The sequence below is a fragment of the Podarcis filfolensis genome (genome assembly GCF_964270895.1).
Source record: "Podarcis filfolensis genome assembly, chromosome: 7".
Taxonomy (NCBI): domain Eukaryota; kingdom Metazoa; phylum Chordata; class Lepidosauria; order Squamata; family Lacertidae; genus Podarcis; species Podarcis filfolensis.
This window is the reverse complement of record NC_139603.1, coordinates 90,377,491-90,404,839: the sequence shown is the minus strand read 5'-3', so window position 1 is coordinate 90,404,839 and position 27,349 is coordinate 90,377,491. Positions and strand designations below refer to the sequence as shown.

At 51.8% G+C, this 27,349-nt stretch overlaps 2 protein-coding genes across 2 annotated transcripts in view; one reads left to right on the top strand and one right to left on the bottom strand.

Annotated features, from left to right (window-relative positions):
* The first annotated feature begins 614 nt into the window (after positions 1-614).
* LOC310766176 (cytochrome P450 11B, mitochondrial-like) lies at positions 615-21,005 on the top strand. The gene is made up of 9 exons (XM_083622220.1): positions 615-949; positions 2,542-2,697; positions 4,653-4,852; positions 6,396-6,599; positions 9,304-9,458; positions 11,514-11,677; positions 12,278-12,356; positions 18,002-18,193; positions 19,542-21,005. Exons 1-9 carry the CDS (start codon positions 690-692, stop codon positions 19,653-19,655), a joined length of 1,524 nt encoding a protein of 507 aa, XP_083478346.1. The 5' UTR covers positions 615-689; the 3' UTR covers positions 19,656-21,005.
* LOC310766155 (TBC1 domain family member 20-like) overlaps positions 20,103-27,349 on the bottom strand; it is a 20,782-nt gene continuing 13,535 nt past the window's right edge. The window contains exons 7-8 of the mRNA XM_083622183.1: positions 24,221-24,405; positions 20,103-22,882 (exon numbers count right to left, since the gene is read on the bottom strand). Coding sequence (XP_083478309.1) covers positions 22,627-22,882; positions 24,221-24,405 — 441 coding nt within the window. The 3' untranslated portion in view covers positions 20,103-22,626. The remainder of the gene's footprint in view (positions 22,883-24,220; positions 24,406-27,349) is intronic.

Here is a 27,349-nt window from a genome sequence, read left to right as displayed (position 1 = left end):
TTGGCGCGGTGCACAACCCAAAATCACGCAACCCAAAGTGTCTGTAACCCGAGGTATGACTGTAGATTTATACCCCACCCACCTGGCTGGGTTTCCCCAGCCACTCTGGGCGGCTCCCAACAGAATATTAAAAGCACAATAAAACGTCAAACATGAAAAACTTCCCTAAACAAGTACAGGTTTTCCTTAGACTTCCCGGCAGTTAATGGATACAGACAGTGGACTTTTCAGGACCCAGGAGCTGGATGAAAATGTTGGGCTGTGTGTGTTTGACAGTGGCAGTGTGGAGAGGGTCTTTCCTGGCTGCTCTCAACTTTCCCCTCTCTTGTTTTTAGAGGCAGCCGCAGCAGTGGTTGAGCTATGGAGATGATGCAGGGATGCTGTAGTGCTCTAGTCGGCAGGGCCTGGCTGGGTCGATGGCCTTTGAGGTCCCCTCTGCTGTGAGAATTCAACGTTCCAGGTTGGTGCACAGGCAGCGAGTGCGGAGAGGGATGTGTCCCCGATGGAGATGTCATCATTTCTGACACGGCCGGGAGGAGGTGCACTTGCATGGCGCTGTGTCCTTGGCCAGGGGAGGCCCTGGCAGGGTTATAAGGCCCCTCGCTCTCTTCCTCCTCGGGGGAGAGCACTTGGAGAGGAACCAGAAGACCCAGGAGGTTGCCGGGTGCTGTGAAGGCAGGGGAGGGGAGATGGGAGCCCGCGGTCAGATGAGTCCCCGGTCTGCTCCTTCTCGCGTCCTGCGTTCCTTCTGCTCAGGGCAGCCACGCCATTCTGTGGCGCCGGCCGTGGCCCCAAAGCCACCAATCTCCAGGGCGCTTCCCTTTGAGGCCATCCCCCGCAGCAGCCCCAACGCCTGGGTCAACCTGTACCAGTTCTGGAGGACCAATAGCTTCCCAAACTTCCACCACATCATGCAGAAGAACTTCCAGAACCTGGGGCCCATCTACAGGTGAGTTCCAAACCCGCTCTCAGACGGACACTCTTATGCAGAAGCAATCCAGACGCGTCTTAGAGTTTTATTTAATCTAATTTAATCTATTTGATTTATATACAGTGGTGCCTCGGGTTGCAGATGCTTCAGGTTACAGACTCCGCTAACCCAGAAATAGTAGCCTGGGTTAAGAACTTTGCTTCGGGATGAGAACAGAAATCGCGCGGCGGCAGTGGGAGGCCCCATTAGCTAAAGTGGTACCTCAGGTTAAGAACAGTTTCAGGTTAAGAACGGACCTCCGGAACGAATTAAGTTCTTAACCCGAGGTACCACTGTACTTGTCCTTCACCAAGAGAGCTCAGGGCCGTTTGCAAGATTAAAATGCAAGATAAAACCACAAATAAATAGTTAAACCAGAAGCAAGAAAACAATAATCTCGCATTTAGATCAAAGTGCCCTGTCATCTTAGCACAGCAAATCCACATTCTTAAAAAAACAAACCCCAGACTTTTTGCAGGGGGAAATGTGGGGAAGAACCACATTGGAAAGTGTGGGGTGTGCGTGGGAAGACGCTTTCTGCTGGGGGTCAGGTGCATAAATGGCCTGTTTCCATCTTTTTCCAGGAACCAGGGCGTGTTGGTTGGACTCTGTCCGTGCCAAATCTTAGGGCTTTGGTCTCCAGAAAGTGTCTTGTGGATTTCAGCCCATTTCAGACTCCAGTCCCATAACAATGGCTGTTTAAGGGCAACAGTATTTGTGCAAATGAACCAATGCAAATTTTGAGGCAGAGTGTGGTAGTGAGCCGTTTAAAACTTGCATGAGCTTGCGTGGCCGTGCATGGCTTGCGCTTGGAAGACCACAGCCCAGGGTCTTTGTCTGAGCCGCCGCTCAGCTCCTAGACCTGATTTCAGTATCAGGCAGTATTAGACAGCCGCCTTAGTGTGGGTTTGTGCGGCAATAGGTCACTCACACATTAACAACCCAATGGAGGTGGATTTATACTCAGTGGTCTTCCACATGGGATCTTGCTCTGTCAGTCGCTCTGTGATGCTTCCTCAAATGCATTGCTTCCAAAGGAGAGCACCCAACAGGCTTCCTTAGAAAGCTACCTTGCAAGAAGGCTGCTAAAAGGATTGGAGGCTGGGCTTCCCTAGGGAGGCAATTTCAGCAAGCCAAATAAATTAACCCCACGGTTGCCGAACGATGCAGACCCACCAGCTAGTACATTCTGCAAGCCAGTTTTAAAAAAACACACCCTATTATCTGCATGTATGAATCAGCCCTCTGTTGAGGGCAGAGATTTGTGTTGAGGGCAGTGTGTGTGTGTGTGTGTGTGAGAGAGAGAGAGAGAGAGAGAGAGAGAGAGAGAGAGGGAGAAAGAGAAAGAGAGAAAGAGGAGAGAGAGAGAAAGAGACAGAGAGAGAGAGAGAGAGAGGAGAGAGGAGAGAGAGAGAGAGAGAGAGAGAGAGAGAGAGAGAGAGAGAGAGAGAGAGAGAACTTTTCTGTTTATTCTGCACTTCGGGAGCCGCACTCTGGTTCTGGGATTTGGCAGGGGCAATCTGGGGGGGGGGGTCCATATCTCAAGGGCTTGACTCCGTCCCACTTGGCAGGGAGACGCTGGGCACCTACGACTCCGTCCACCTGCTCCTGCCCCGCGATGCTGCCGTTCTGTTCCAGTCCGAGGGGATCTTCCCACGCCGAATGGGCATCAATTCGTGGATCGCCCACCGCACGCTGCGGAACCACAAATGCGGAGTCTTCCTATTGTGAGTGAGGCCAGTAGGGAAGGGCGGGCTGCTGCTGCTGGACGGGGCATCGGGAACTTTAGCGGCATGACTTCTGCGTTTCCCACACCCAGTGCCCCCCCCCCCGATGGTTGGGACGGCCTCATGCAGTGGGATAACTTCCCATTTATTTATTTATGGGACCGTGTGGGTACATGGTTCCTCTTCCTCTCCTCATTTAATCTCCACAACAACCTTTTCAGGCAGTGACTGATCAACGGCCACCCAGTGAGCTCCATGGCCGAGTTGGGATTCGAACCCAGGTCTCTCCAGGACTAGCCCAACACTCTAACCCAGCCTTTCTCAAACTTGGGTGCCCAAATGTTATTGGCCTACAACTCCCATCATTCCTAGCTGCCAGGACTAGCGGTCAGGGATGATGGGAGCTGTAGTCTAACAACACCTGGCTGGGGACTCAAGTTTGATAAAAGGCTGCTCTAACCACTACACCACACGGGTCAGGATGACCTCAAAGCATTCTTAGCTCAGCTGATGGAGCATGAGACTCTTAATCTCAGAGCTGTGGATTTGAGTCTCGCTTTGGGTGAAAGATTCCTTCATTGCAGGGTCCTTTCTGTGGCTCTGCGATCCTCCCAGTCCCTGCTGCCGCAACATATCAGAGCCAATATGGTTTTGAAATTAGACCCGTCTGCCTCCTCTTGAATCTCAGCTCCTCTGGTTAAAAGTGGCCTCCGCAGAGCAACCCAAGAAATCAGCTCTCTATTGGTATTACTGGACAGCAGCACCCTTCATGGCTGACCACTGGCCATGCTGCCTGAGGCTGATGGGAGCTGGAGTCTAGAGGACCTCAGGTACCCTCTGAATATGTGGAGGCAATGCTGAGCTCCGAGGCAGGAATGGGAACGCAGGAGGAGCACAGAGCACTACCTTCTACTCAGATCATTGCTCCATCTAGCTCAGCACTGGCTGCACTGGTTGCGTGGCGAGTTCCCGCCCCCCCCCAGTGGAAATAATGACACATGACACAATTATTAAGGTTAATGGGCTAAATAAGGCCACAACTTTATTGGTTACAGGTGATGAGCGGTATTGGCTTAGGCATTGGTCCTAACTGACTATATCCGACTCCAGCCCATCCGCTTGAAGTCCAGGAAGGGTTAACCACCAGTAGGGGGAGTCCTGCTGATGCACATCACTAGGAACTCCCCTGGGGTCACCGATAGGGGGCGTGCCTTAGGCCCTCACCTCCCCAGGCTTCGGACAGGGCCACGCCCCCCAGAACCCTTTATCGGACTACCCTTCAATATGTGGGGCAGGAGATGGTGCTTCCTCCCCCTTCCAACTACAGAACTATACCAATGCCTAACCGCCAATACCCAGAAAGTTGTGACGATTTGCTATGAGGGAGGCGAAAACCAAGTGGCTGGTGCCAGTTTGCCAAGTGGAAAAATTCCTACCAGGCCCCTCAATGGCGACCAACCGAGGTCTATAGCAAGGTCAAAGACGAAAACCTTAAAGGGCGGGAGGGTGGGAAAAGCAGGAACAGCTGGCAGGTGGCAAAGAGGGAGACCCCCGGCGCGTCCTGCCTTAAATAGGGCAGGCCACGCCCCCAGAGCCAGCCGATTGGCCAGCCAGGGGGTGATGCGGCCAGAAATCCCCCCAATCGTGCAATCCCCACCTCCTCCGTAGGGCGGAAGTGGCTTTGGCAGCAGCCAAATTCCAGAATTTCAGAGCAGGAGCCTCTCCCAGCCCTTCTTGGAGATGCCGTCAGGACTCGAACCTGGGACTTTCTGCATGCTCTGCCGCTGAGCTACCTCTGAGTGATGAGAGGGTGGCAATTGGGGTGCCAGGCCCAGGAGGGAAGGTGGGGCAAGAGAGGATCAGCAGTGGGTGATGGAGTCCCTGCACAGGAAACCAAGCCAAGCACTCCAGACGCAGAGTCTCCTACCTCACTTTGGGGTCTTCTTCCCACGCAGGAACGGGGAGGACTGGCGCTCAGACCGGCTCATCCTCAACAAAGAGGTGATCAGCCCCGTGGGCACCCGAAAGTTCCTGCCCTTCCTCAACACGGTGGCCGAGGACTTTGCTGAGTCCATACATCGGCTGATCAGGAAGAATGCACGGCGCTCGCTCACGGTTGACCTCCACCGCGACCTCTTCCGCTTCACCCTGGAAGGTACGGGCATTTTTTTGGGGGGGGGGGATTCTTCTCCCTCCTCTTCTTACTTGTCTAAGAATGCAAATACAGTGGTATCTCGTGTTACATACGCTTCAGGTTACATACGCTTCAGGTTACAGACTCCGCTAACTCAGAAATAGTGCTTCAGGTTACGAAATTTGCTTCAGGATGAGAACAGAAATCATGCTCTGGTGGCAGCAGCAGGAGGCCCATTAGCTAAAGTGGTGCTTCAGGTTAAGAACAGTTTCAGATTAAGAACGGACCTCCGGAACGAATTAAGTACTTAACCCAAGGTACCTCTGTAGCTATTTTAGCAGAGGTGAAAAATCACCATCCACCTGCACCTTATCTCTAGAAGCCTGCACTGGCTCCCGGTGGAGTACAGGGTCAGCTTTAAGGTGCTGCTTTTGACCTTTAAAGCCCTATGCAGCCTAGGACCCACGTACCTATGAGACCGCCTCTCCTGGTATGCCCCGCGGAGGAACTTAAGGTCCACAAATGACAACACTTTGGAGGTCCCAAGTCACAAGGTGGTTAGACTGGTCTCAACCAGGGCCAGGGCCTTTTCAGTACTGGCCCCGACTTGGTGGAACGCTCTGTCACAAGAGACCAGGGCACTGCGGGACTTGACATCTTTCTGCAGGGCCTGCAAGACAGAGCTGTTCCACCTGGCCTTTGGTTTGGACTCAGTCTGACCCTTATGTTTTCCCTCTCCTTATGGTTTTGATCCACGGGCTACTTTTAAACCTGTATTTTAAATTGTCCCCCCCCCCATTATATTTTTATTGTAATTTTACTGGTGTTAGCCTCCCTGAGCCTGGCTCTGGCCGGGGAGGGCGGGGTATAAATAAAAATTATTATTATTATTTATTATTTAGGACAAGGTTGCATAACCTTCTAGAATAAATATGATATCCAAGGTTGCTTTAGGCAGATTTGGATTTGTTGTTTAGTCGTTTAGTCGTGTCCAACTCTTCGTGACCCCATGGACCAGAGCCTGCCAGGCACTTCTGTCTTCAGATTTGGGTTACTTTTATCCCATTTAAGTTTTCCTCTTAGCAAAGACTGTTTAGGTAAACAAGAAAAATGCAAGCTTTACAGTTTACTCACTTTTAAAGTTTTGCCAGGTTTCAATATATTCAGTGATGAAAACCAGGCAGCCAATAATCCGTAAAAGTTACAAAAACCCATGGTCCGGTTCAACTAGTATTCACAAGTATTGCTGCCTTTGGCAAATCCTGACCATCGTGGCTCAAAGCCATTGATCGCCATCTCTTCCATGAATTTTCCCCACCCTCTTTTAAAGTCATCCAGGTTGATGGCGATCACTGCCTCTTGTGGGAGAGAGTTCCGCAGGAATATTCCCCTGGAATATTGCCTAGGATTCGAAACTTTGTGAAGGAGGACGCCCCTTCCTTCCTTCCTTCCTTCCTTCCTTCCTTCCTTCCTTTGGGATGAGAGAGTGCATCTGCAAAGCCCCCGCTCCCTCCCCTTTGACCTCTAACCTCCAATTCGCCTCCTTCTCCTCCAATCCCGGCAGCCAGCAGCTACGCCTTGTATGGACAGCGCCTGGGCCTCCTGGACGAGAACCCCAATCCGGAGTCCCAGCACTTCATCGACACCGTGGAGACGATGCTGCGCACCACCTTGCCCCTCCTCTTCCTGCCGCCCGGGGTCATGCGCTGGGTGAACAACAAGCTCTGGCGAGATCACATGGAGGCCTGGGACGCCATCTTTAAGCACGGTGAGCCCCAGACCCCTCGTCGGGGGGAGAGGGGAGAGGACCATGGGCCAGTGGCTCCCCTGCGCCCACTGGGGTGCAAAGGAGCGGCTGAGCTGCGTGGCTTGGTTTGAGTGGGTGTCAGGGCAAGCGGCGCTCCATTCCATGCAGGGAGCATGCGCTGTCTGGAGCAGGAATGTGACACAGTCCTGGGCCTGCGTGAGTTGGCCTTAGATGGACCAGTCGAGGGCTGGCAGTGGGCACCGGACAAGGGACGCGGTGGCAATGGAGACAGAGAGGCTAGTTGCAGAGGCTGCAGTTGCTGAAGATAACCAGAGTACAGTCATACCTCAGGCTACGTTTGCTTCACGTTGCGTCCTGCGGCGACCCGGAAGTACTGGAAAGGGTTACTTCCAGGTTTCACCACTTGCACATGTGCAGAAGCACAAAATGACATCATGCGCATGCGCAGAAGCGGCAAATTGAGACCTGCATGTGCGCAGATGTGGGTTGCGTTCTTTTCAGGTTGCGAACGGGCCTCCGGAACGGATCCCGTTCACAACGAGAGATACCACTGCTGTGAGTCCAAGAGTACCAGACTATATACCTGGTACTTCAGGGGCACAGTCACCCCACTTAGTATCAGGGATCTAACAGGCACAGTTTAATGGGCAGGGGGCTCCTGCCCTCCAAAGAAGCAGAAGGAGAGAAGGAAATAATAATAATAATAATAATAATAATAATAATAATAATAATAATTCATTATTTGTACCCGGCCCATTGGGTTTCCCCAGCCACTCTGGGCGGCTTCCAACAAAGATTAAAAATACAATAAAATGTCACACATTAAAAACTTCCCTTCAGATGTCTTCTAAATGTCAGGTAATTGTTTATCTCTTTGACATCTGGTGGGAGGGGGTTCCACAGGGCGGGTGCCACCACCAAGACCCTCTCCCTGGTTCCCTGTAACTTGGCTTCTTGCAATGAGGAAACCGCCAGAAGGCCCTCGGCGCTGGACCTCAGCGTCCGGGCAGAATGATGGGGGTGGAGACGCTCCTTCAGGTATACTGGACCAAGGCCGTTCAGGGCTTTAAAGGTTAGCACCAACACTTTGAAATGTGCTTGGAAATGTACTGGGAGCCAATGTAGGTCTTTTAGGACAGGTGTTATATGGTCCCGGCGGCCGCTCCCCGTCACCAGTCTAGCTGCCGCATTCTGGATTAGTTGTAGTTTCCGGGTCACCTTCAAAGGTAGCCCCACGTAGAGCGCATTGCAGTAGTCCAAGCGAGAGATAACCAGAGCATGCACCACTCTGGTGAGACAGTCCGTGGGCAGGTAGGGTCTCATCCTGCGCACCAGATGGAGCTGGTAGACAGCTGCCCTGGACACAGAATTGACCTGTGCCTCCATGGACAGCTGTGAGTCCAGAATGACTCCCAGGCTGCGCACCTGGTCCTTCAGGGGCACAGTTACCCCAGTCAGGACCAGGCAGTGGAGGCCTGAAGCTTGTTCTTGTTGGCGTCCCTTAACTTCTAGGAGATTGTGTGCTGCCAACACACTGGTGCCCATCTCTGGTGTGTGAGGAGGAGGCTCCTCACTGGTTCTCTCTTGCTGGGAACCATCTCATTCCTCATTTTGGTACCCGTTCAGCAACAGCCATGGCCTTGGAGCTCCTGGGGTCCCAATGTGCTATGTTTGTCCTTGGGTGCCTTTCGGGGCCTGGATTCAGTTTGTGCTCAGCCAACCCCACTTGCTTGCTTCCCATCTTTCCTACAGCCACTCCAGAGAGTGGCGCTTCCTGTCTGCTTCCTCCCTCCCCCCCAGTCTCAGCTGTACCCCTTTTGGAATCCACCACGGAGGAGCGTGGGGGCAAAACTCAGCTGGAGTCGGCCCTGCCTGCCATTGTCTCTGGCGCCACCTGCTGTTGGGCTCCTTGCCTGCCACCCCTGGCCTGGATGTGGGCTTGTTTCTAAGGCTGATGAAGGAATGGGTTTCTGTGCAGTCACTTTGAAACTGACCCAAAATCCCCATTTTTCCTCCTCCAAGGGAGCGTTTTTAAAATGCATTAACTTGAGCTTTTCAAGCTCAGGAAATTTGAGCTTGAGTCAATGTATAAACAGAAAACCCAGCTGTATAAACAAGTGCTCAAAGCCCTCTCCCTTATCAGTCCGTGATGGCAATGAGTGGCCTTGCCAGTTCCAGTAGAGCAGGGATGGCATGTCTGGGTCTTATCTTACATCCTGACCACAAAGACCACAAAGACGCACAAACCTTGTCAAGTCTGACAAGAGACCCGGGAATGGCACCAGGAGTTGGTGACCTCCTGCCCCAAGATAAGAGTATAGGAACAGGAAGAACCTTTTATGGTCAAGAGTGCCAGAACAGGAACAACTGTTTATGGTCATGGATGTCAACTTACATGTATAAGCTGACATGCTTGAATTCCTGGGGAAAGGGGGAGAGGGTGCCTGGAGGATATATATACTGCATGAAATTTCTCATTTCTTTGGACTTGCTGTGGACTAACCACGCAAGTGCCTTCTGCTATCCGGAGAGCAGAATAAACTCTTTCTCTGAATCAACCTCGGTGTCATTTGACTTCCTCCCTCCCTCCTGGGAGCAACGCAGACCCCACCAGTCGGTAAAGTCTAATAAGGCTACACTGAGAGTGGGGCGCTTCTCACTGCGCCTGGACCTGATCCCCACCTCTCTCTCCTTGCTTCTGCAGCGGACAAGTGCATACAGAATATCTACCAGGAGTTTTGCCTGGGGCAGCCCCGCAAGTATTCGGGGATCATGGCCGAGCTGCTTCTGCAAGAAGAGATGCCCCTCGACTCCATCAAGGCCAACATGACGGAGCTCACGGCCGGCAGCGTGGACACGGTGGGTGCGCCCCACCCCATAAACAGATCAGGAACATCAGACCAGGCCAAACCATGGGTGGTGCTTGAGCTTAGTCTTGGCCACGTTGACCGGCAGCAATGGGTCTCCTGGGTTTCAGATGGGACATATGGCCCAGCCTTAACTGGAGAGCCTGGGACCTCCTGCAAGGGGTCCTGTAAGGCCTGCCCCCTGCTTTGCTGGCTTATTCCCACCTGGCCAGCTCCCCACTGACTGCTTCCAACTACGAAAACGGTTGCTGTGGAAGGTGCCACAGACCATGTCACTGTTAGTCTGGAAAAGCAGAAGGCTGAGACCATTAAACTGGCTTCAGTGGGTTTTGTCAATGTGTCCTTCTGATGATGATGATGATGATGATTTATATACCACCCTATACCCAGAAGTCTTAAGGCGGTGCACAAAAAAGATCAGCATAAAAATGAATGATAGTATTATAATATATAAAACAGGTATGAGGAAGAAAATAATTTAATGTGGAGTGTATGAAGACTCGGAGATTCAAGTGGAACAACATGGAAATTACATTACTGAAGAGACATTATGGCTTTATACATTGAAAGCTGCTAATACATAATAATAATAATAATAATAATAATAATAATAATAATAATAATAATAATTTATACCCCGCCCATCTGGCTGGGTTTCCCCAGCAACTCTGGGTGGCTTCCAACAGAATATTAAAATACAATAGTCATGAAATACAATTACATGAAAGTGTTGAATAGTGACATTTCATGTGGTTTTAATTCCTCTTTTTGTAACAATGAGTGTAGCGGCAGCATTTACACTTTGGAAGACCACAATGCTTATTACATATTCCTAGTTGTAACCTCCACTGAACACAGTGGCCAGAATTGGATTATTTGCATGTTAACTTGCTGAAATATGAATGAGACTTCTGGACACACATGCAACCTACTCTTCCCTTTGTGCAAGACAACCAACAAATTAGGAAGTTTTCCGTTAACAATGGTTTCCTATTTTGCTAAAGTAGGAAGACAGTTTTGAAGACAGTTCAGAAACAGCAGTGGGCGCAGAATCTGGCAACCAAATTGCTGACCAGACAGTCTGAATATGTAACACCAGTTATAGCACAACTGCATGTTTGAGTTGTTTAGTCGTTTAGTCGTGTCCGCCTCTTCGTGACCCCCTGGGCCAGAGTACGCCAGGCCCTCCTGTCTTCCACTGCCTCCTGCAGTTTGGTCAAACTCATGCTGGTAGCTGGTAGCTTCGAGAACACTGTCCCACCATCTCGTCCTCTGTCGTCCCCTTCTCCTTGTGCCCTCCATCTTTCCCAACATCAGGGTCTTTTCCAGGGAGTCTTCTCTTCTCATGAGGTGGCCAAAGTCTTGGAGCCTCAGCTTCAGGATCTGTCCTTCCGGTGAGCACTCAGGGCTCATTTCCTTCAGAATGGAGAGGTTTGATCTTCTTACAGTCCATGCGACTCTCAAGAGTCTCCTCCACCACCAGAATTCAAAAGCATCCATTCTTTGGCGATCAGCCTTCTTGATGGTCCAGCTCTCACTTCCATACATCACTACTGGGATAACCATGGCTTTAACTATACAGACCTTTGTTGGCAAGGTGATGTCTCTGCTTTTTAAGATGCTGTCTAGGTTTGCCATCGCCTTTCTCCCAAGGAGCAGGCGTCTTTTAATTTTGTGACTGCTGTCACCATCTGCAGTGATCATGGAGCCCAAGAAAGTAAAATCTCTCACTGCCTCCATTTCTTCCCCTTCTGTTTGCCAGGAGGTGATGGGCCCAGTGGCCATGATCTTCGTTTTTTTGATGTTGAGCTTCAGACCATATTTTGCGCTCTCCTCTTTCACCCTCATTAAAAGGTTCTTTAATTCCTCCTCACTTTCTGCCACCAAGGTTGTGTCATCTGCATATCTGAGGTTGTTGATATTTCTTCTGGCAATCTTAATTCCGGCTTGGTTATTCATCCAGCCCAGCTTCCCCTTATTTGGGGGAGGGGGGCACACTGTCTGAGGAGGTTCTTCCTCCCTTGACTCCCTCCCTCTCTCCCTCCAGACAGCCATGCCCCTGCTCTTCACCCTCTTTGAGCTGGCCCGCAACCCACAAGTCCAGACAGCCCTTCGGGAAGAGGTCAAGGCTGCTGCGGTCTCATCCAGGGAGCTCTCCAAGGTGATGAATGACATGCCCTTGCTCAAGGGTGCAATCAAGGAGACGCTGAGGTAAGGAGAGCAGGATGGGTGCCATGCCTGGCGAGGAAATGGGTCCCACAAGATGGCTGGGGGGGGCAGGGCAGATGAAAACCATGAGTTTGGGATTAGACTTGGAAGCTCATGGAAGAGGAATTAGCAATGAGCTGCATGAAGAATGGCTTTCCTGAAACAACTACTGGTGGTACTAATCTGGGATAGCTCATTCGGTAGAACATGAGACTCTTAACCCCAGGGTCGTGAGTTCAAGACCCATGTTGGCCAAAATATTCCTGCCTGAGACTGAGAATAAGGATGGATAATATTAGTTTTGAATTTGAAAAATAGCCGCAAATGCAGAGACATGAATGAGGATGATTAGACATCTGGAACATGGGAAGTCCCAATTTTTTATAACTGGAATATATAATTGGTGTATTGCGGTTATTGTAATTTGGATTTGACTTAATTTGTCATTAATTGGTAGACTGTTATTGAAAATGAATAATTTTTTAAAATAAATATATATATATTCCTGCCTCACAGGGGGTTGGACTGGTCTACATTCTGTGATGCTATTATTCTCTTCCTCCACTTTCTTTGAGAAGCCACAACGACATCCTTCTCTTGCAGGCTCTACCCTGTGGGGATTACAGTGCAGCGCTACCCGATGAGGGACGTGGTGCTTCAGAACTACTGTGTGCCAGCTGGGGTGAGTGTCCTTTGCAGACGCCCTTCGCCACCCCCAGCCCCCTTCCCATCAGCCAGGATCCCATGCCGATTCTTGTTGTTCTTGTCTGGAGCTCGCCCTGCACTCGAGTAGGACCCTGGCAGAGACACATGCCTACCTGGCATGTTCTCTCCCTCCTGGTCAATAGTTCGGGAGCTTCATTAGCGTTCTTTAGCCCAAACATCACAGTGACTGATGCCAACCGACACTGGCACACTTAGGGATCCACAGAGTTGGCGCAGTTCGCGTGACAGACCTCAGCATTTTGGCTAGTCTACTTTATTTACATATAAACACACATGGAGCACTGCAACATGGCTCCCTCTCTCTCTAGCATCAGACAGCAAAGAGAGAAAGAACAAAGGACAATAGTCCCTCTTCATGGAACACAGTAACACAAACATCCCGTCTCCATCACTTGCCACTCTGTGGAATGAAAACATACAGCATCATGTGATAGACAACAATCTCATGACTGCAGACACGGGGAATGAATCTTCAACAGTTCTATCCCCCATCAGAGACATTGTGATCAAGGCTGCCTTGGCCCAGACCATTCCTGTCCTTGCAGAAGGACCATCGGTCAGTGGCGCCATTTCTGGCTTCTACCAACTAAAAGCAGATTTGGGTGGCAGAGTGATGGGAAAGACCCTTCTCTGCCTGAGACCCTGACATAATAATAATAATAATAATAATAATAATAATTATTATTATTATTTATTATTTGTACCCCGCCCATCTGGCTGGGTTTCCCCAGCCACTCTGGGCGGCTTCCACAGAAACCAAAAATACAGTAAAATCACACATTAAAAACTTCCCTGAACAGGGCTGCCTTAAGATGTCTTCTGAATGTCAGGTAGTTGTTTATTGCTTTGACATCTAATGGGAGGGCATTCCACAGGGCGGGTGCCACCACCGAGAAGGCCCTCTGCCTGGTTCCCTGTAACTTGGCTTCTCGCAGGCAGGGAACCGCCAGAAGGCCCTCAGAGCTGGACCTCAGTGTCCGGGCAGAACGATGGGGGTGGAGACGCTCCTTCAGGTATACAGGACTGAGGCCGTTTAGGGCTTTAAAGGTCAACACCATCACTTTGAATTGTGCTTGGAAACGTACTGGGAGCCAATGTAGGTCTTTCAGGACCGGTGTTATGTGGTCTCGGTGGCCGCTCCCACTCACCAGTCTAGCTGCCGCATTCTGGATTAGTTGTAGTTTCCGGGTCACCTTCAAAGGTAGCCCCACGTAGAGCGCATGGCAGTAGTCCAAGCGGGAGATAACCAGAGCATGCACCACTCTGGCGAGACAGTCTGCAGGCAGGTAGGGTCTCATCCTGCGTACCAGGTGGAGTTGGTAAACAGCTGCCCTGGACACAGATTTGACCTGTGCCTCCATGGACAGCTGTGAGTCCAAAATTACTCCCAGGCTGCGCACCTGGACCTTCAGGGGCACAGTTACCCCGTTCAGGACCAGGGAATCCTCCACACCTGCCCGCCTCCTGTCCCCCAAAAACAGTACTTCTGTCTTGTCAGGATTCAACCTCAATCCATTAGCCGCCATCCATCCTCCAACTGCCTCCAGGCACTCACACAGGACTTTCACCGCCTTCAGTGGTTCTGATTTGAAAGAGAGGTAGAGCTGGGTATCATCTGCATATTGATGGACACCCAGTCCAAACCCCCTGATTATCTCTCCCAGCGGCTTCATATAGATGTTAAAAAGCATGGGGGAGAGGACGGAACCCTGAGGCACCCCACAAGTGAGAGCCCAGGGGTCTGAACACTCATCCCCCCCCCACTTTCTGGACACGGCCCAGGAGGAAGGAGCGGAACCACTGTATGACAGTGCCCCCAGCTCCCAGCCCCTCAAGACGGTCCAGAAGGATGTTATGGTCGATAGTATCAAAGGCCGCTGAGAAATCCAGCAGAACTAGGAAGCAGCTCTCACCTTTGTCCCTAGCCCACCAGAGATCATCAACCAGCGCGACCAAGGCAGTTTCAGTCCCATGATGAGGCCTGAATCCCGACTGGAAGGGATCCAAATGGTCCGCTTCTTCCAGGCGTGCCTGGAGTTGTTCAGCAACCATGCGCTCAATCACCTTGCCCAAGAATGGAAGATTTGAGACTGGGCGATAGTTGGCCATACTGGCCAGGTCTAAAGATGGTTTTTTAAGAAGCGGTTTAATGACCACCTCTTTCAGTGGATCTGGGAATGTTCCCTCACAGAGGGAAGCATTCACCACCCTGCAGAGCCCATCGCCCAGCCCTTCCCGGCTTGCTTTTATTAGCCAGGATGGGCAAGGATCAAGGAGACAGGTGGTTGGTTTCATGCGTCCAAGCAGCCTGTCCACATCCTCGGGGGTAATGGATTGAAATTGATTCCATGCAACTTGACCAGACAGAGCTCTAGCACTCTCCCGCCCCAGCCCTGCTCCCACGGTGGTGTCTAGCTCCTTCCGAATATGAGTGATTTTATCTGCAAAAAACTTTGCAAAATCGTTGCAGGAGATCTTGGGGTGTTTACAAGGCCCCGGTGGTAAAGGTGGTTCCGTTAAATTGCGGACCACCTGAAAGAGTCTCCTGCTAGTATTTTCTGCAGATGCAATAGAGGCGGTGAAGAAAGTCTTCTTCGCCGTCGCCATCGCCACTTGGTAGGCTCGACGTTGAGCTCTAACCTGTGTCCGGTCAGATTCGGAATGAGTTTTCTGCCACCGGCACTCTAGCCGTCTCAGCGATTGTTTCATCGCCCTCAGCTCCGAAGAAAACCACAGGGCTGTCTGGGCTCCATGCAATCGGAGAGGGCGCTTTGGAGCCAGACAGTCGATAGCCCTGGTTAACTCCGCATTCCAGCGGGCCACCAGGGAATCAGCTGAAAGGCCATCAACATGGGATAAAGCATCCCCTACCACTCTCTGGAAACCATTTGGATCCATTAAGTGGCGGGGGCAGACCATCTGAATTGGTCCCACCTCCCTGCAGAGGGGAAGGGTCGCGGAGAAGTCCAGTTGCACCAGGAAGTGATCTGACCATGGCACTTCTTTTGTTTCACTTTTACTTAGTGTCAGATCACCCACGTCACTAGAGGTGAACACCAGGTCTAAGGCATGTCCATGACTATGGGTTGGGCCAAACTTATTCAGGGACAGCGCCATGGAGGCCATGCTTTCCACGAAGTCCCGAGCGGCCCCTTGTAAGGTCGTGTCGGCATGGATGTTAAAATCCCCTAGGACAATCAAACTAGGTGTCTCCAGGAGAACATCCGCCACGACCTGAAGCAGCTCGGACAGGGAATCCTTGGTGCAGCGGGGAGGTCAGTACACCAAAAGGAATCCTGTACTGCCCCTATTGCCCAACTTCCAGAACATGCACTCAGAAAACTAGTGCATGCAAGCTAGTGCAAGCTAGTGACTTCCTAAAAATCACTGCAACCCCCCCTCCCCGCCCACATGACCTGGGTTGCTGTGCGTAAGAGAAACCTGGTGGGCAAGCAGCGGCAAGGACAGGCCCATCTGCTTCCTCCAACCAGGTCTCTGTCACACATGCCAGGTCAAATCCTCCATCCACAATCAGGTCGTGGATGGCAGTGGTTTTATTCATCATTGACCTGGCATTACACAGCAACACCTTCAGGTCATGTAGGTTTCCCCTGTTGATTCCAGTATCCATCCGGTCAAGGCCAGACCCAGAGGTAGGGATAGTCTTCAAACAACGACTAAACCTGCCTCCTCGGTAATGACATGGTCTGGTCTTAGTGTAACTCCTCCTCCTGCCCATGATCACCGAGATCGGATGTCCCAGTGCTTCCCCCCCTGTGGAACCTGCCCCAGCCATCGTGTTGGCTGGGGCCCCACTCCCAGGCAGCCCTGATCCCGCCCCTTAAAAACAAAACGCAAACTATACAGAACCAATAAAACAACAACAAAAAAGGAACAGAACAATTATACTAAAATTAATCCCCCACCAAATATCCATCCCACCCACCCACCCCCAACAAAGCAAAAAAGGGAAAAAAGAAATAAAAATTTAAAATGCCACCGACTGCTTGAGGACATTTTAGACACATTAACCACTTGGAACCCGGAAGCAATGGCAGAGCAACTTCCCACACTTCCCCCAAAGTTTGTTCCAAATAAGGGCCTGGGCCACGCCCCCTGGGCCAGTTGGAAAAGGCCCTGGAAGGGAGCAGGCCCTGCAGTCCTCACCCAGCCGATGGTCCCCGTCAGAGTAGGCAAGAGAAGAGATGTGGAGCTGCAGCATGGAGAAAGGGGAAAGATAAGAGTTTTCCTCCCTCTCGCCTAATGCTAGAACTCACGGGCATCCCATGGAGCTGAATGCTGGGAGATTCAGGACGGAGAAACGAAAGTCCTTCTGACAGTGCATAGTTATCCTTATGGCACTTCCTTCCACAGGAGGTGGGAGTGGCCCCCATCCTGGATGGCTTTAAAATAGGATTAGGCAAATTCATGGAGGAGAAGAGGGCTATTGATGGCCAACAGCCCTGATGGCTCTGCTCTGCTCCAACAGCCAGAGGCATCCATGCTTCTGAATCGCAGTTGATGGAAACCGCAGGAGGGGAGAGGGCTGCTCTTGTGCTCGGATCCTGCTTGCACGTTTCCCACAATGGGCATCTGGCTGGCCACTATGAGAACAGGATGCTGGGCTCAACGGGCCATTGGCCTGATCCTGCAGGCTCTTACGTTCTTAATGCCTGATGCGTCCTTGCCTTCTTGGCTTTGCAATAGGATCTTTCAGCCTTATGTCTGCCTGGTGGATTGGGTGAGAACAAGTCCTTTTGGTACACCCAGACAGGCAATCCGGATATCCCTGAGAATGCACAGGGCAGCAGGGCTCCAAAAGATGCTCCAAAAGGGGATGAGGCGAACCTGCCTCCTTCAGAAATCCTCCTTCTCTGAGCTACCTGTCTACCCCCCCAAACCTGGACCTAGCTGGTGGTGGTGGGAAGGGTGATCATCTCCCCAAGATGAAGTTTCATGTTCTTAGTCCTGGCAACTGGGTGAAGAATTAGGGCAAAATTTTATATATATATATATATATATATATATATATATATATATATATATATATGGGATGCGGGTGGTGCTATCAGTTAAACCACAGAGCCTAGGACTTGTCAATCAGAAGGTTGGCGGTTCGAATCCCCGCGACGGGGTGAGCTCCCGTTGCTCGGTCCCTGCTCCTGCCAACCTAGCAGTTCAAAAGCACCTCAAAGTGCAAGTAGATAAATAGGTACCACTCCAGCGGGAAGGTAAACGGCGTTTCCGTGCGCTGCTCTGGTTCGCCAGAAGCGGCTTAGTCCTGCTGGCCACATGACCCGGAAGCTGTACGCCGGCTCCCTTGGCCAATAAAGCGAGATGAGCGCCGCAACCCCAGAGTTGGTCATGACTGGACCTAATGGTCAGGGGTCCCTTTACTAGATCTGTGTGGAGTTTTGATCAATGATGGGCTGGGGGAAGTGAGCACTTAACAGCCTGGAACGAACTTTGGTTGGAGGGACTGAAAGTCCAGGGTGAACGTACAAGCGCACCACCGCCTTTGGAAGCTCCAGAGCTTGATTTCAGCCCACCAAGGACGTTGCCCCGGAGCCTCCGCTCAAGACTGTGCTCCTTCCCTTGCAGACCTTGTGCCAGGTGGGGCTCTATGCCATGGGCCGGAGCCCGGAGGTCTTCAGGGACCCGGAGCGCTATGACCCGAGCCGCTGGACTGGCAAAGAGGACAACAGCTTCAAGGCGCTGGCCTTTGGCTTCGGGTCACGGCAGTGCATCGGGCGTCGCCTGGCGGAGGCAGAAATGACCCTCTTCCTCATGCATGTGAGTTGTGGGGTTGCAGGTCTGGGAGGTGGAAGCAATTCTCTGCCCGGCATCTTGGGAGGTGCCACAATGTGGGGGTGCACACATGACCCTTTGCTCAATGCCTTTGTACCCCTCTTGTGGAGTCCGTGTACATGAGTGTTGCCCACAGTTACCCACAGGCCACTGGTCCCCTCTGAAATATCGTGTTTTGGTTGGCTCCCCCAAAGCCAATTTCACTCTGACTTCAAAACTGCTGCGTGGCAAATCCCAGGTGCCCACGGTGGAATGGTTTCCTGGGGGTGGCGCCCCATGCCTGACGTTGGGGGTGGGTAGGTGGGTATCATGGAGGAGCATCCCACTTCCCACCCACCCACTGCAACCATATCTATGGCTACACAGAAGTAATCCTCACTAGATTCACTGGGACTTACTCCTTGGCACAGACACAGCTGTTTTGTGACTGGCGCCCACCGCGCTTGTTCAAAATGCACCCACGGGCTCAGAAAGGTTGGTGGTCAACAACCATACAATAAATAAGTAAAATAACCAAGCAAGTATTAGAAATCACTCCAGAATTGGCCTTAATAAACATCTTCCAAGACAATAATGCCCACCTACACCACAAAGAACTCATAACCCACCTACTTTCAGCAGCCAGAAGCATCATAGCCAGACACCGGAGAGACCTGTCAGGAGTAAGCATGGACCAACGGTACCAAATAGTATGGGAAACAGCCCTACTAGAAAAATTAACCAATAAACTGAAACTGACACAGGACAAATAGAAGAAGATGCCTTCACCCCGGTATGGCTCCCCTTTATCACATACACAGCCCAACAGGACAACGACAATAATCCACCAACAGCATACAAATCAATATGGCTAAGCTGACCCAAAACACCCACCCACCCCACTCACACACAAAAACAAAGATCACCACAGCCAACCACAAATGAACAGCCACACCCCAGGCCAACCCCAACCTCTCTCACCACCAAAGGAACACAAGTGAACAGCAGAGAACCTGCACAAGCAAACGTTGATACCAAACCCCACATATATTAAGTAAAATAGAAACATCGCCACCCGACCCCCCCACCTCCCCCCCACCTCTTTCCCCCTTTTCTTCCTAATGTCTCAACAAATGAAACTGATGTGTAAAAATGTTACATGGGAAAAAATACGAGAGAGAGACATTGCAAACACTTTTGTAAATCAAGAAAATCTTTAATAAAAATAAGAAAGGTTGGTGGTCCCTGTTTTCAGGCAATGGTGGGGAGAGAAAGGGGGTCCCTTGCCATCCACTGGAGGAACACGCACCCCAGCATGCCTGCAGTCTCACACGTGTTGTGCTTCTTGTTTCAGATTCTGCGTAACTTCAAGATCGATACCGTCTCCAAGGCAGACCTCAAGACCATCTACGGCTTCATCCTCATGCCAGAGAAGCCCCCTCTACTCACCTTCCGGCCCATTGACTAGGGCACCAGCCCCCTCAGCCCCTTTCTCTCCCTCTGGACCATTGAAGGGGCCCATCACTTGGGGGCGCAGACATCCCGACACCCCTTCCTTTCTCTCTGGCCATCTTGCTGTCTTCCTTCCCTCCCCTTCGGGCTCCAACAGACATTCTTTCTGGCACCCCTCATATGATTTCATCCCAACCGTACCTTTTTCCCTCCTAAAAAGTAAGGGGAAATGTGTGTGCGTCTTATGGAGCGAATGCAGGCTGCACAGCTATCCCAGAAGCCAGAACAGGAAGAGGGATTGCTGCTTTCACTGCGCAGCGATCCCTCTTGCTGTTCTGGCTTCTGAGATTCAGAATTTTTTTTCTTTGTTTTCCTCCTCCAAAAACTGGGTGCGTCTTATGGTCTGGTGCATCTTATAGAGCGAAAAATACGGTAGTTGGTCTCTAAGGTGCTACTGGAAGGAATTTTATTTTATTTATTTTGACTACGGCAGACCAACACGGCTACCTACCTGTAACTAGAACCATTGGGATGTGGTGCTCTTACACAATCCAAAGCAGCTTGAGTAGGAATGCAAGAAAAGCTCTGTATTTCCCAAACTTGGGTCTCCAGGTGTTGTTGAACTACAACTCCCATCGTCCCTAGCTAGCAGGAACAGCCGTCAAGGATGATGGGGGTTGTAGTCCATAAAACAGCTGAAGACCCAAGTTTGGGGAGCCCTGCCATAGCTGGATCCTGTCCTCACAGTGGCCAGAAAGTTGTCTCTTCAGAGAAGACCACAGAAGAGGGAGCTGAGTGCAGTGGAAGCCCTCTCTGCACGTGGGCAAATTCACAGAGGAGAGGGCAAGTGATGGCTATCAGCCACCACGGCTACGCTCTTCCTCTATGGTCAGAGGCAGAAAAAGTTCCGAATACCAGATGCCAGAAACTACAGGAGGGGCTTGCAGGCTTCCCACAGACGACTGAGAAAACTGGGCACTCTTACACTTTTATGCTCCAAGGAAGAGAGGGGCACAGGGATGGCTCATCAGAAACACAGGCCAACAAACAAGTCAAAAGTATTTATTTTATAAAGCTTTCCTTTGCTTTCAGCAAAGTCTCTTCGAACCCAACATAGTCTGGGTTTCCTTGTTCTCCCCTTCAAGGCAAGTCGTGTGGCTGAGCAGGGGGGTCAGCGGGGGGACCGGGACTCCCACTTAATGTGCGCCTTTCTAGTCCAGAAATGTAAAGGGAGAAACTGGACATTCAAGGGGGACAGGAGCGATCAGACCAGCACTTTGGCAGCGGGGAGGCAGTCCCATCTGGGGTCTGCTGGCAGAGGAAGGCAGGATACAAATATAAAATAAATAAATGCACACACACTCGGTTTTGACTCACATCGTCTGGTTTGTTTGGCGAAGGGGGGGGGGCTGCTGTGCCTGCTGCCGCCACCCAGACGACGAAAAGGCATAGGGCAAGACAATGCAATCCCTATTCTGTGCACAAAATCTGACTCTACTTCAGCCCTGGTGCCAGAACAGAGCCCTCCTCTGCACCCCAGGGCAGCAGGCTGGCTTAGGGCAGACAGCACACAGCTCTGGTTTCTTTCCACCCCTCAGAATCTGCCGCCAGAGGCAGCTGCCTCACTCTGCCTCATGGAACGGCCGGCCCTGTATGCAAGGAGGTGCGGTCAGATATCTTGTGCGTGAAAGTCAAGGCAGGCGGCCGGGAGCCCAAGGCGGAAAATGAGAGCCCTTGCAGAGTTCACAGGAGCCCTCATTGGACTCTCTTGAAATCCAGGCACGGAACGAAGCTGCCCACAGAGAACTCCACCTCCGATGGCAAGCAAGAGTTCAAAGCATATTCCCGACAGTTTGGCAGCGGATCTCTCCCTACGGTTCATTTTGGTTAAACGGCTGTGTGCCTGTGTTCCTCCACTCCCTAGTAAATAAACCACTTATAATGGGACTCTTGGCTTTGCCTGGTCATTCAGAGGCTCTGCAAACTCTCTCCTAGTGACACCTCCCTGAAAACATTGATAGTCTCACTGCTTAAAATTGCCATTGGGCTCTGCGTTGGTCAGAGTAAATATCCCTTTAGGTTTGGGATTTTTGCCTTGAGCCTGTATACATATACGATCAGAAGGTTGGTGGCAGCATCCAAGGTTTGAGGAACCCTCGCCTCAAGGCTCTCATGCTGTTCTCCATCTGGGGAGAGAGGGGACCCCAGAAATGCCGAGGTGACAGCAGGGCTTTGCAGACTTAGCAGGCACCAAACCCCAGAGCAGAGGGAACTATTGCTTCCATGCAATTCAGATATGAACAGGAGGCTGCCTCGTTCCATGTTAGACGCAGGTCCATCTATAGCTCAGTGGGTTGACAGCGGATCTCTGGAGTTTCAAACGGGATCTTTCCCAGCAACCCCACCCTTCCTGGAGAACGGCAGGGACTGAAACCAATCTGCATACAAGGCGGCCGCTCTAATCCTCAGCTATGCTTCTCCGCCCTGGGTCATGTGCAATTTGACCTCTGCTATGCCAACTCAAGATGCCCATCCCTGAATGTGTTGCCTGTGGCAATGCAGCTTTTGGGCAAGGGAGCCCAGAGCCTCCCTGTCATTGTTCAAAGAGAAGCCGTTACTGGGGAAGGTGGAGACCCCAGCCCTCATGCAGGGAAGGGGAACGGCAGTGGTGAGCCGAGGGGTCGAGCACCCGGCAGCCCCGTGGCAGCCTCCCCAGGCGCTGCAACACTCACGGCATCTCTGAAGGCAATCAGAGCTGTTAGCAAGTGCATGCAAGCTGGCCAGCGGTTTCCACTCGCCCCTGGCTGGCGTTTTGGCTGCCCCTTGCCCTGCAGAGCATTCCAGGCAGCCAGGAGTCTTTGGATCAGAATCATAGAGTTGGGTGGCCTTTGAGTTGATCCCTTTGCTCAGGGCAGGGAATCCAGAGCTAGGGCGCCCCCAAGAGGTGGTCCTCCAGGTCCACTGAGCACGACGTCTTCTGCTCCAGGTCAGAAGAGCTGCAGAAGGAACTCTGGAGCCCACTCCAGGGCGGTCTGCGTGACGGCCAGTGCTGCGGCCCCCAGCGTGGCTGAGATGCCCCAGACCGCGGCCTTCACCAAAGGGCTGTGCTCGGCTGCAGGGAGGAGTTCACCCGCCTCCTCTGCCTTGCTGGTGGTTAAGTGCTGCTGCTGCTGGCGCAGGATGGCGTCTGGGCGTTGGCATGAAGCAGCCTGCTGGAAGGCTGAGAAAGTGCCAATGCTGATGCTGGGAGGGGTGGGAAAGAGAGGGGCAGAAAATGGGTCAGTTAGGGAAACAGACAAACCTCCTGGCTGTGGGGTGTAATCCACTGTCTCGCCAGAGTGGTGCATGCTCTGGTTATCTCCCGCTTGGACTACTGCCATGCGCTCTACGTGGGGCTACCTTTGAAGGTGACTCAGAAACTGCAACTAATCCAGAATGCGGCAGCTAGACTGGGGACTGGGAGCGGCCGCCGAGACCACATAACACCAGTCAGAAAGACCTACACTGGCTCCCAGTACGTTTCTGAGCATAATTCAAAGTGTTGGTGCTGACCTTGAAAGCCCTAAACGGCCTCGGTCCAGAATACCTGAAGGAGCGTCTCCACCCCCATCGTTCTGCCTGGACAATGAGGTCCAGCGTCGAGGGCCTTCTGGCGGTTCCCTCACTGCAAGAAGCCAAGTTACAGGGAACCAGGCAGAGGGCCTTCTCAGTGGTGGCACCCGCCCTGTGGAACGCCTCCCCACCAGATGTCAAAGAGAACAACAACTACCAGATTTTTAGAAGACATCTGAAAGCAGCCCTGTTTAGGGAAGCTTTTAATGTTTAACAGACCACTGTATTTTAATACTTTGTTGGAAGCCGCTCAGGGTGGCTGGGGAGACCCAGCAAGATGGGCGGGGTATAAATAATACCTTGGGAGCAGTCAGGTACAACATTCCTTGTTTTGCAAGAAGAGAGTGGACATTGCAAGGGAATGTTTGGTCCTGCCAGTCAAAACGTCCTGTTCCTCCTGGCCTGGAGCATCCTTCCTTGTGGGTGGGCGTGACCTTACTTTTTGTTACTTATGAATAAGACTGTGGTGTCTTTATTCTTTTAAGAGGGATTAAAAAGGGGTCTTACCAGGAACATGTTAGGACATATTTCAATCTGGACAAGCCAGATTGAATTGCTTATTGTCTTAAGAAACTCACACAAGTTTGCAGCCAGTTTTCTGCTGTGTGAAAAGGGGGATGAAACTCTTGCTAAGTAAAGGAACTTGCTAGAACAAGTTAGGTAGGATATTAATAACCAACATATCCTCTTCTGCCTGCCTCAACATTCCCACACTGGCAGGGTGCACTCTCTAACTTTTCACCTCTGACTTCTATGGGATTCTCTGTGCATTAAAAAAAACTTAGGAAGCTTTGGAGAAGACCAGCCCTCTCCCCTCTCCCTTGGTGGCTGTGTGGAGAATGAGGGGAGGATGGATGTTGCAAAGACAAGCAGAACAGAGCCCAACCTCACCCCATGCATGCACACACATCCTGGGGGAGGAACCCAGGATCACACTGCCCCTCCTCCTGAAATCCTGGCCCCTCTCACCTCTTCTGGAGCTGAAGGGCTGCTTGCTTGGCCAGCTGGGCGTGGGGGAGACGCTGGAAGAGCTGGTGGGCACGGGTGATGAGGGTCTCGTAAGGCAGGTCCTGAGGGATCTGGGACAGGAGCTGGTGGATGCTGGGCATGTCGCAGTCACAGGCCAGCACCTCCTCTTCGCGGAAGAGGACAATCTAGATGGGTGGGAGAGAAGGGAAGGGAGAAAGAGGGGGCTGGTGAGCCCAGGAAGTGTTAGGATATTCCATTCCACCTTCAGAACAGACGTGTGGAAGTGTTGCATGTCACATGTCTGTTTACACTCCAGCACAGCTTGCTGGGAACTTCCCTTTTGCTTTCGCTGTCTTGCTTTGGATACGAAGGGGATCAGATATGTTTCCTTTTGTCCTGATGTATGCTGAATAACATATAGTTCAAGCTAAGGTTTTCCCAGTAGTGATGTATGGAAGTGAGAGCTGGACCATAAAGAAGGCTGATCGCCGAAGAATGGATGCTTTTGAATTCTGGTGCTGGAGGAGACTCTTGAGAGTCCCATGGATGGCAAGAAGATCAAACCTCTCCATTCGGAAGGAAGTCAGCCCTGAGTGGTCACTGGAAGGACAGATCCTGAAGCTGAGGCTCCAGTACTTTGGCCACCTCATGAGAAGAGAAGACTCCCTGGAACAGACCCTGATGTTGGGAAAGATGGAGGGCACAAGGAGAAGGGGATGACAGAGGACGAGATGGTGGGACAGTGTTCTCAATGCGACCAGCATGAGTTTGACCAAACTGGGGGAGGCAGTGGAAGACAGGAGTGCCTGGCGTGCTCTGGTCCAGGGGGTCACGAAGAGGCGGACACGACTAAACGACTCAACAACAACATGCTGAATAAACTGCTTGCAGCCTCTCCTGCCACTTCTGTTGTGAAGCGTTTAATAATAATAATAATAATAATAATATATTATTTATACTCCGCCCATCTGGCTGAGTTTCCCCAGCCACTCTGGGCGGCTCCCAATCAAGTGTTAAAAACAATACAGCATTAAATATTAAAAAGGTCCCTAAACAGGGCTGCCTTCAGATGTCTTTTAAAGATAGGATAGTGTCAGGGAACTGCCATCAGTGCCGGAGGGAGAGAGCAAGCTCCAGAGGGATTCCAGAGAGCGTCCCGGGATGGGGAGAGGCAGCCCATCTTCTGGGGAAGAGAATCAGCGTAGCACCAGTGGAGAAGGGGGGCAGATGGGGGAATCGGCGAGGCGGTCCCAGGACTCCTTGCCGGGGACCAGCGGGGAGAGTAAGGGTCCTCCGCTGCCTACGCCCTCCTTGCGCAGAAGGCTTCCACGCAGGGAGAGTAGGAGGAGACTAGGCGTCAAAGAGCTTCTTTGCTGGAAGAAGTTCAAGAAACGCCCACTGACGGATTCTGCCAGCGATTGAGACAGCCACGGGTGAGTGGCTATCTGGACAGAAAAGGTTCACTCAGGCAACCCAGCCAGGTGTTGGCACCGGCTTACGCATGAGCAGCCCCTAGAACCATTACAGATAGCTGCTTATTTCCTTCATATGTGAAGGGAGGGTGTTCCACAGGGTGGGAGCCACCACCAAGAAGGCCCTCTGTCTGGTTCCCTGTAACCTCACTTCTCTCAATGAGGGAACTGCCAGAAGGCCCTCGGCGCTGGACCTCAGTGTCTGGGCAGAACGTGCTCTAGGTTCTGAAGCTTCTGAAGTTCTGGGTCGCAGATTCATGCTGATCCAAGGACTGGAGTTTGCCCAGCACACTGGCCGGTGGGTTGGAGCCAGCTGGGGGCCTGCCAATTGCCCCCGTTTTCCTTGGTTGCATGCCAGGAGGAAGAGCATCTGCTGGGTCCGGCCAGTGGCCAGTCTCGCCCAACATCCCATTCTCACAGTGGCCCACTAGATGCCCGTGGAAAACCCACAAAGAGGACATGAGCACCAGAGCAACTCTCCCTTCCTGGGGTTTCCAGGAATAGGATTCAGAAGCACAGCTGCCTCCAGCCGTGGAAGCAGAGTAGAGCCATCCTGGCCAGAAGCCATCAATAGCCCTCTTTTCCTCCTCCATGAATTTGTCTCATCCTCTTTTAAAGCCATCTAGGTTTGTGGCCACCCCTGCCTCATGTGGGAGGGAGCACTGGCGGAGGAAGAGGGGGTGGGGGGAGCACACCGCCCCCAGCACCACGATCCAGGTGGGGTGCCATCATGGCTGACACATACACCCCCGCGCAGTACACACAATGGAAATTCCCAGCAAGCTGCGCTGGAATGTAAACAGGCATGTGACGTGCAACAGCTCCACACACCTGCTCCTTAAGGTGGAATAGAAATCTTAACAGGCGCCACGCCCCCGCAGACAGTGCGCCATGCCCCCAGGATGCATGCCATGACCCCCTGGGACGTGCACCAGCCACGCCCACGCCTGCTCTCTGCCCCTGGTGCAGGAGTATGAAGCCATAGCTGTCAACTTACAGATTTGAAAATAAGGGACCAGCAGCCTCGGAAATAAGGGATCAGCAGCCAAAATAAGGGATTTTCCAAGCACAGCTATGTTCAACTTCCGAGCCCCTCCGAGCCAAAGGCAGAAAGCCCAGCCAGCAGCCAAATGAAGCCTCAAGCCGTGGTTCCCACAGCGCAGCAACCCAGCAAAGGGGATGCAGCAAGGAAAACCACCGTCACCTCTCCGCTGGGAAACGCTGAGCAAAGGCGAGTCCCCAGGCAGCGCAGCCGATTTGATTGGCACAAGGCATGCAAGCTCCACCCCCCAGTCGTTCTTAGACTCCTTATTGGATGAGAGACGCAGCCAAGCAACACAGCTGGAGCCTCCCTCCTCCCTGGCCAGCAGGGAGGGAGGGAGAGGAGCTGCTTCCTTTGAAACTCGGGAAATTTAAGGGACATCATCAATAAGGGACAGCAGTGGGACACGGCGCTGGGATAAGGGACTTTCCCGCCAAATAAAGGACGGTTGACAGCTATGGTATGAAGCTCCACCACTGGGAGGGAGTTCCTTGGTTTAACTATGTGCTGTGTGAATAAGGCTTTTAAAAGAAATCTGTCCTGAATATTTCAACATTCAGTTTCATGACTGTAATGAGAACAGGAATAAAACTTTTTTTCTGTTCACTTTCCCTA

Excerpts from the sequence above, each read along its gene's own strand:
- LOC310766176 (XM_083622220.1), top strand. The coding sequence starts at position 690 with ATGGGAGCCCGCGGTCAGATGAGTCCCCGGTCTGCTCCTTCTCGCGTC. Across the intron at positions 4,853-6,395 it reads CTTCCGCTTCACCCTGGAAG|CCAGCAGCTACGCCTTGTAT; the intron begins GTACGGGCATTT and ends CAATCCCGGCAG. Across the intron at positions 9,459-11,513 it reads CGGCCGGCAGCGTGGACACG|ACAGCCATGCCCCTGCTCTT; the intron begins GTGGGTGCGCCC and ends CTCTCCCTCCAG.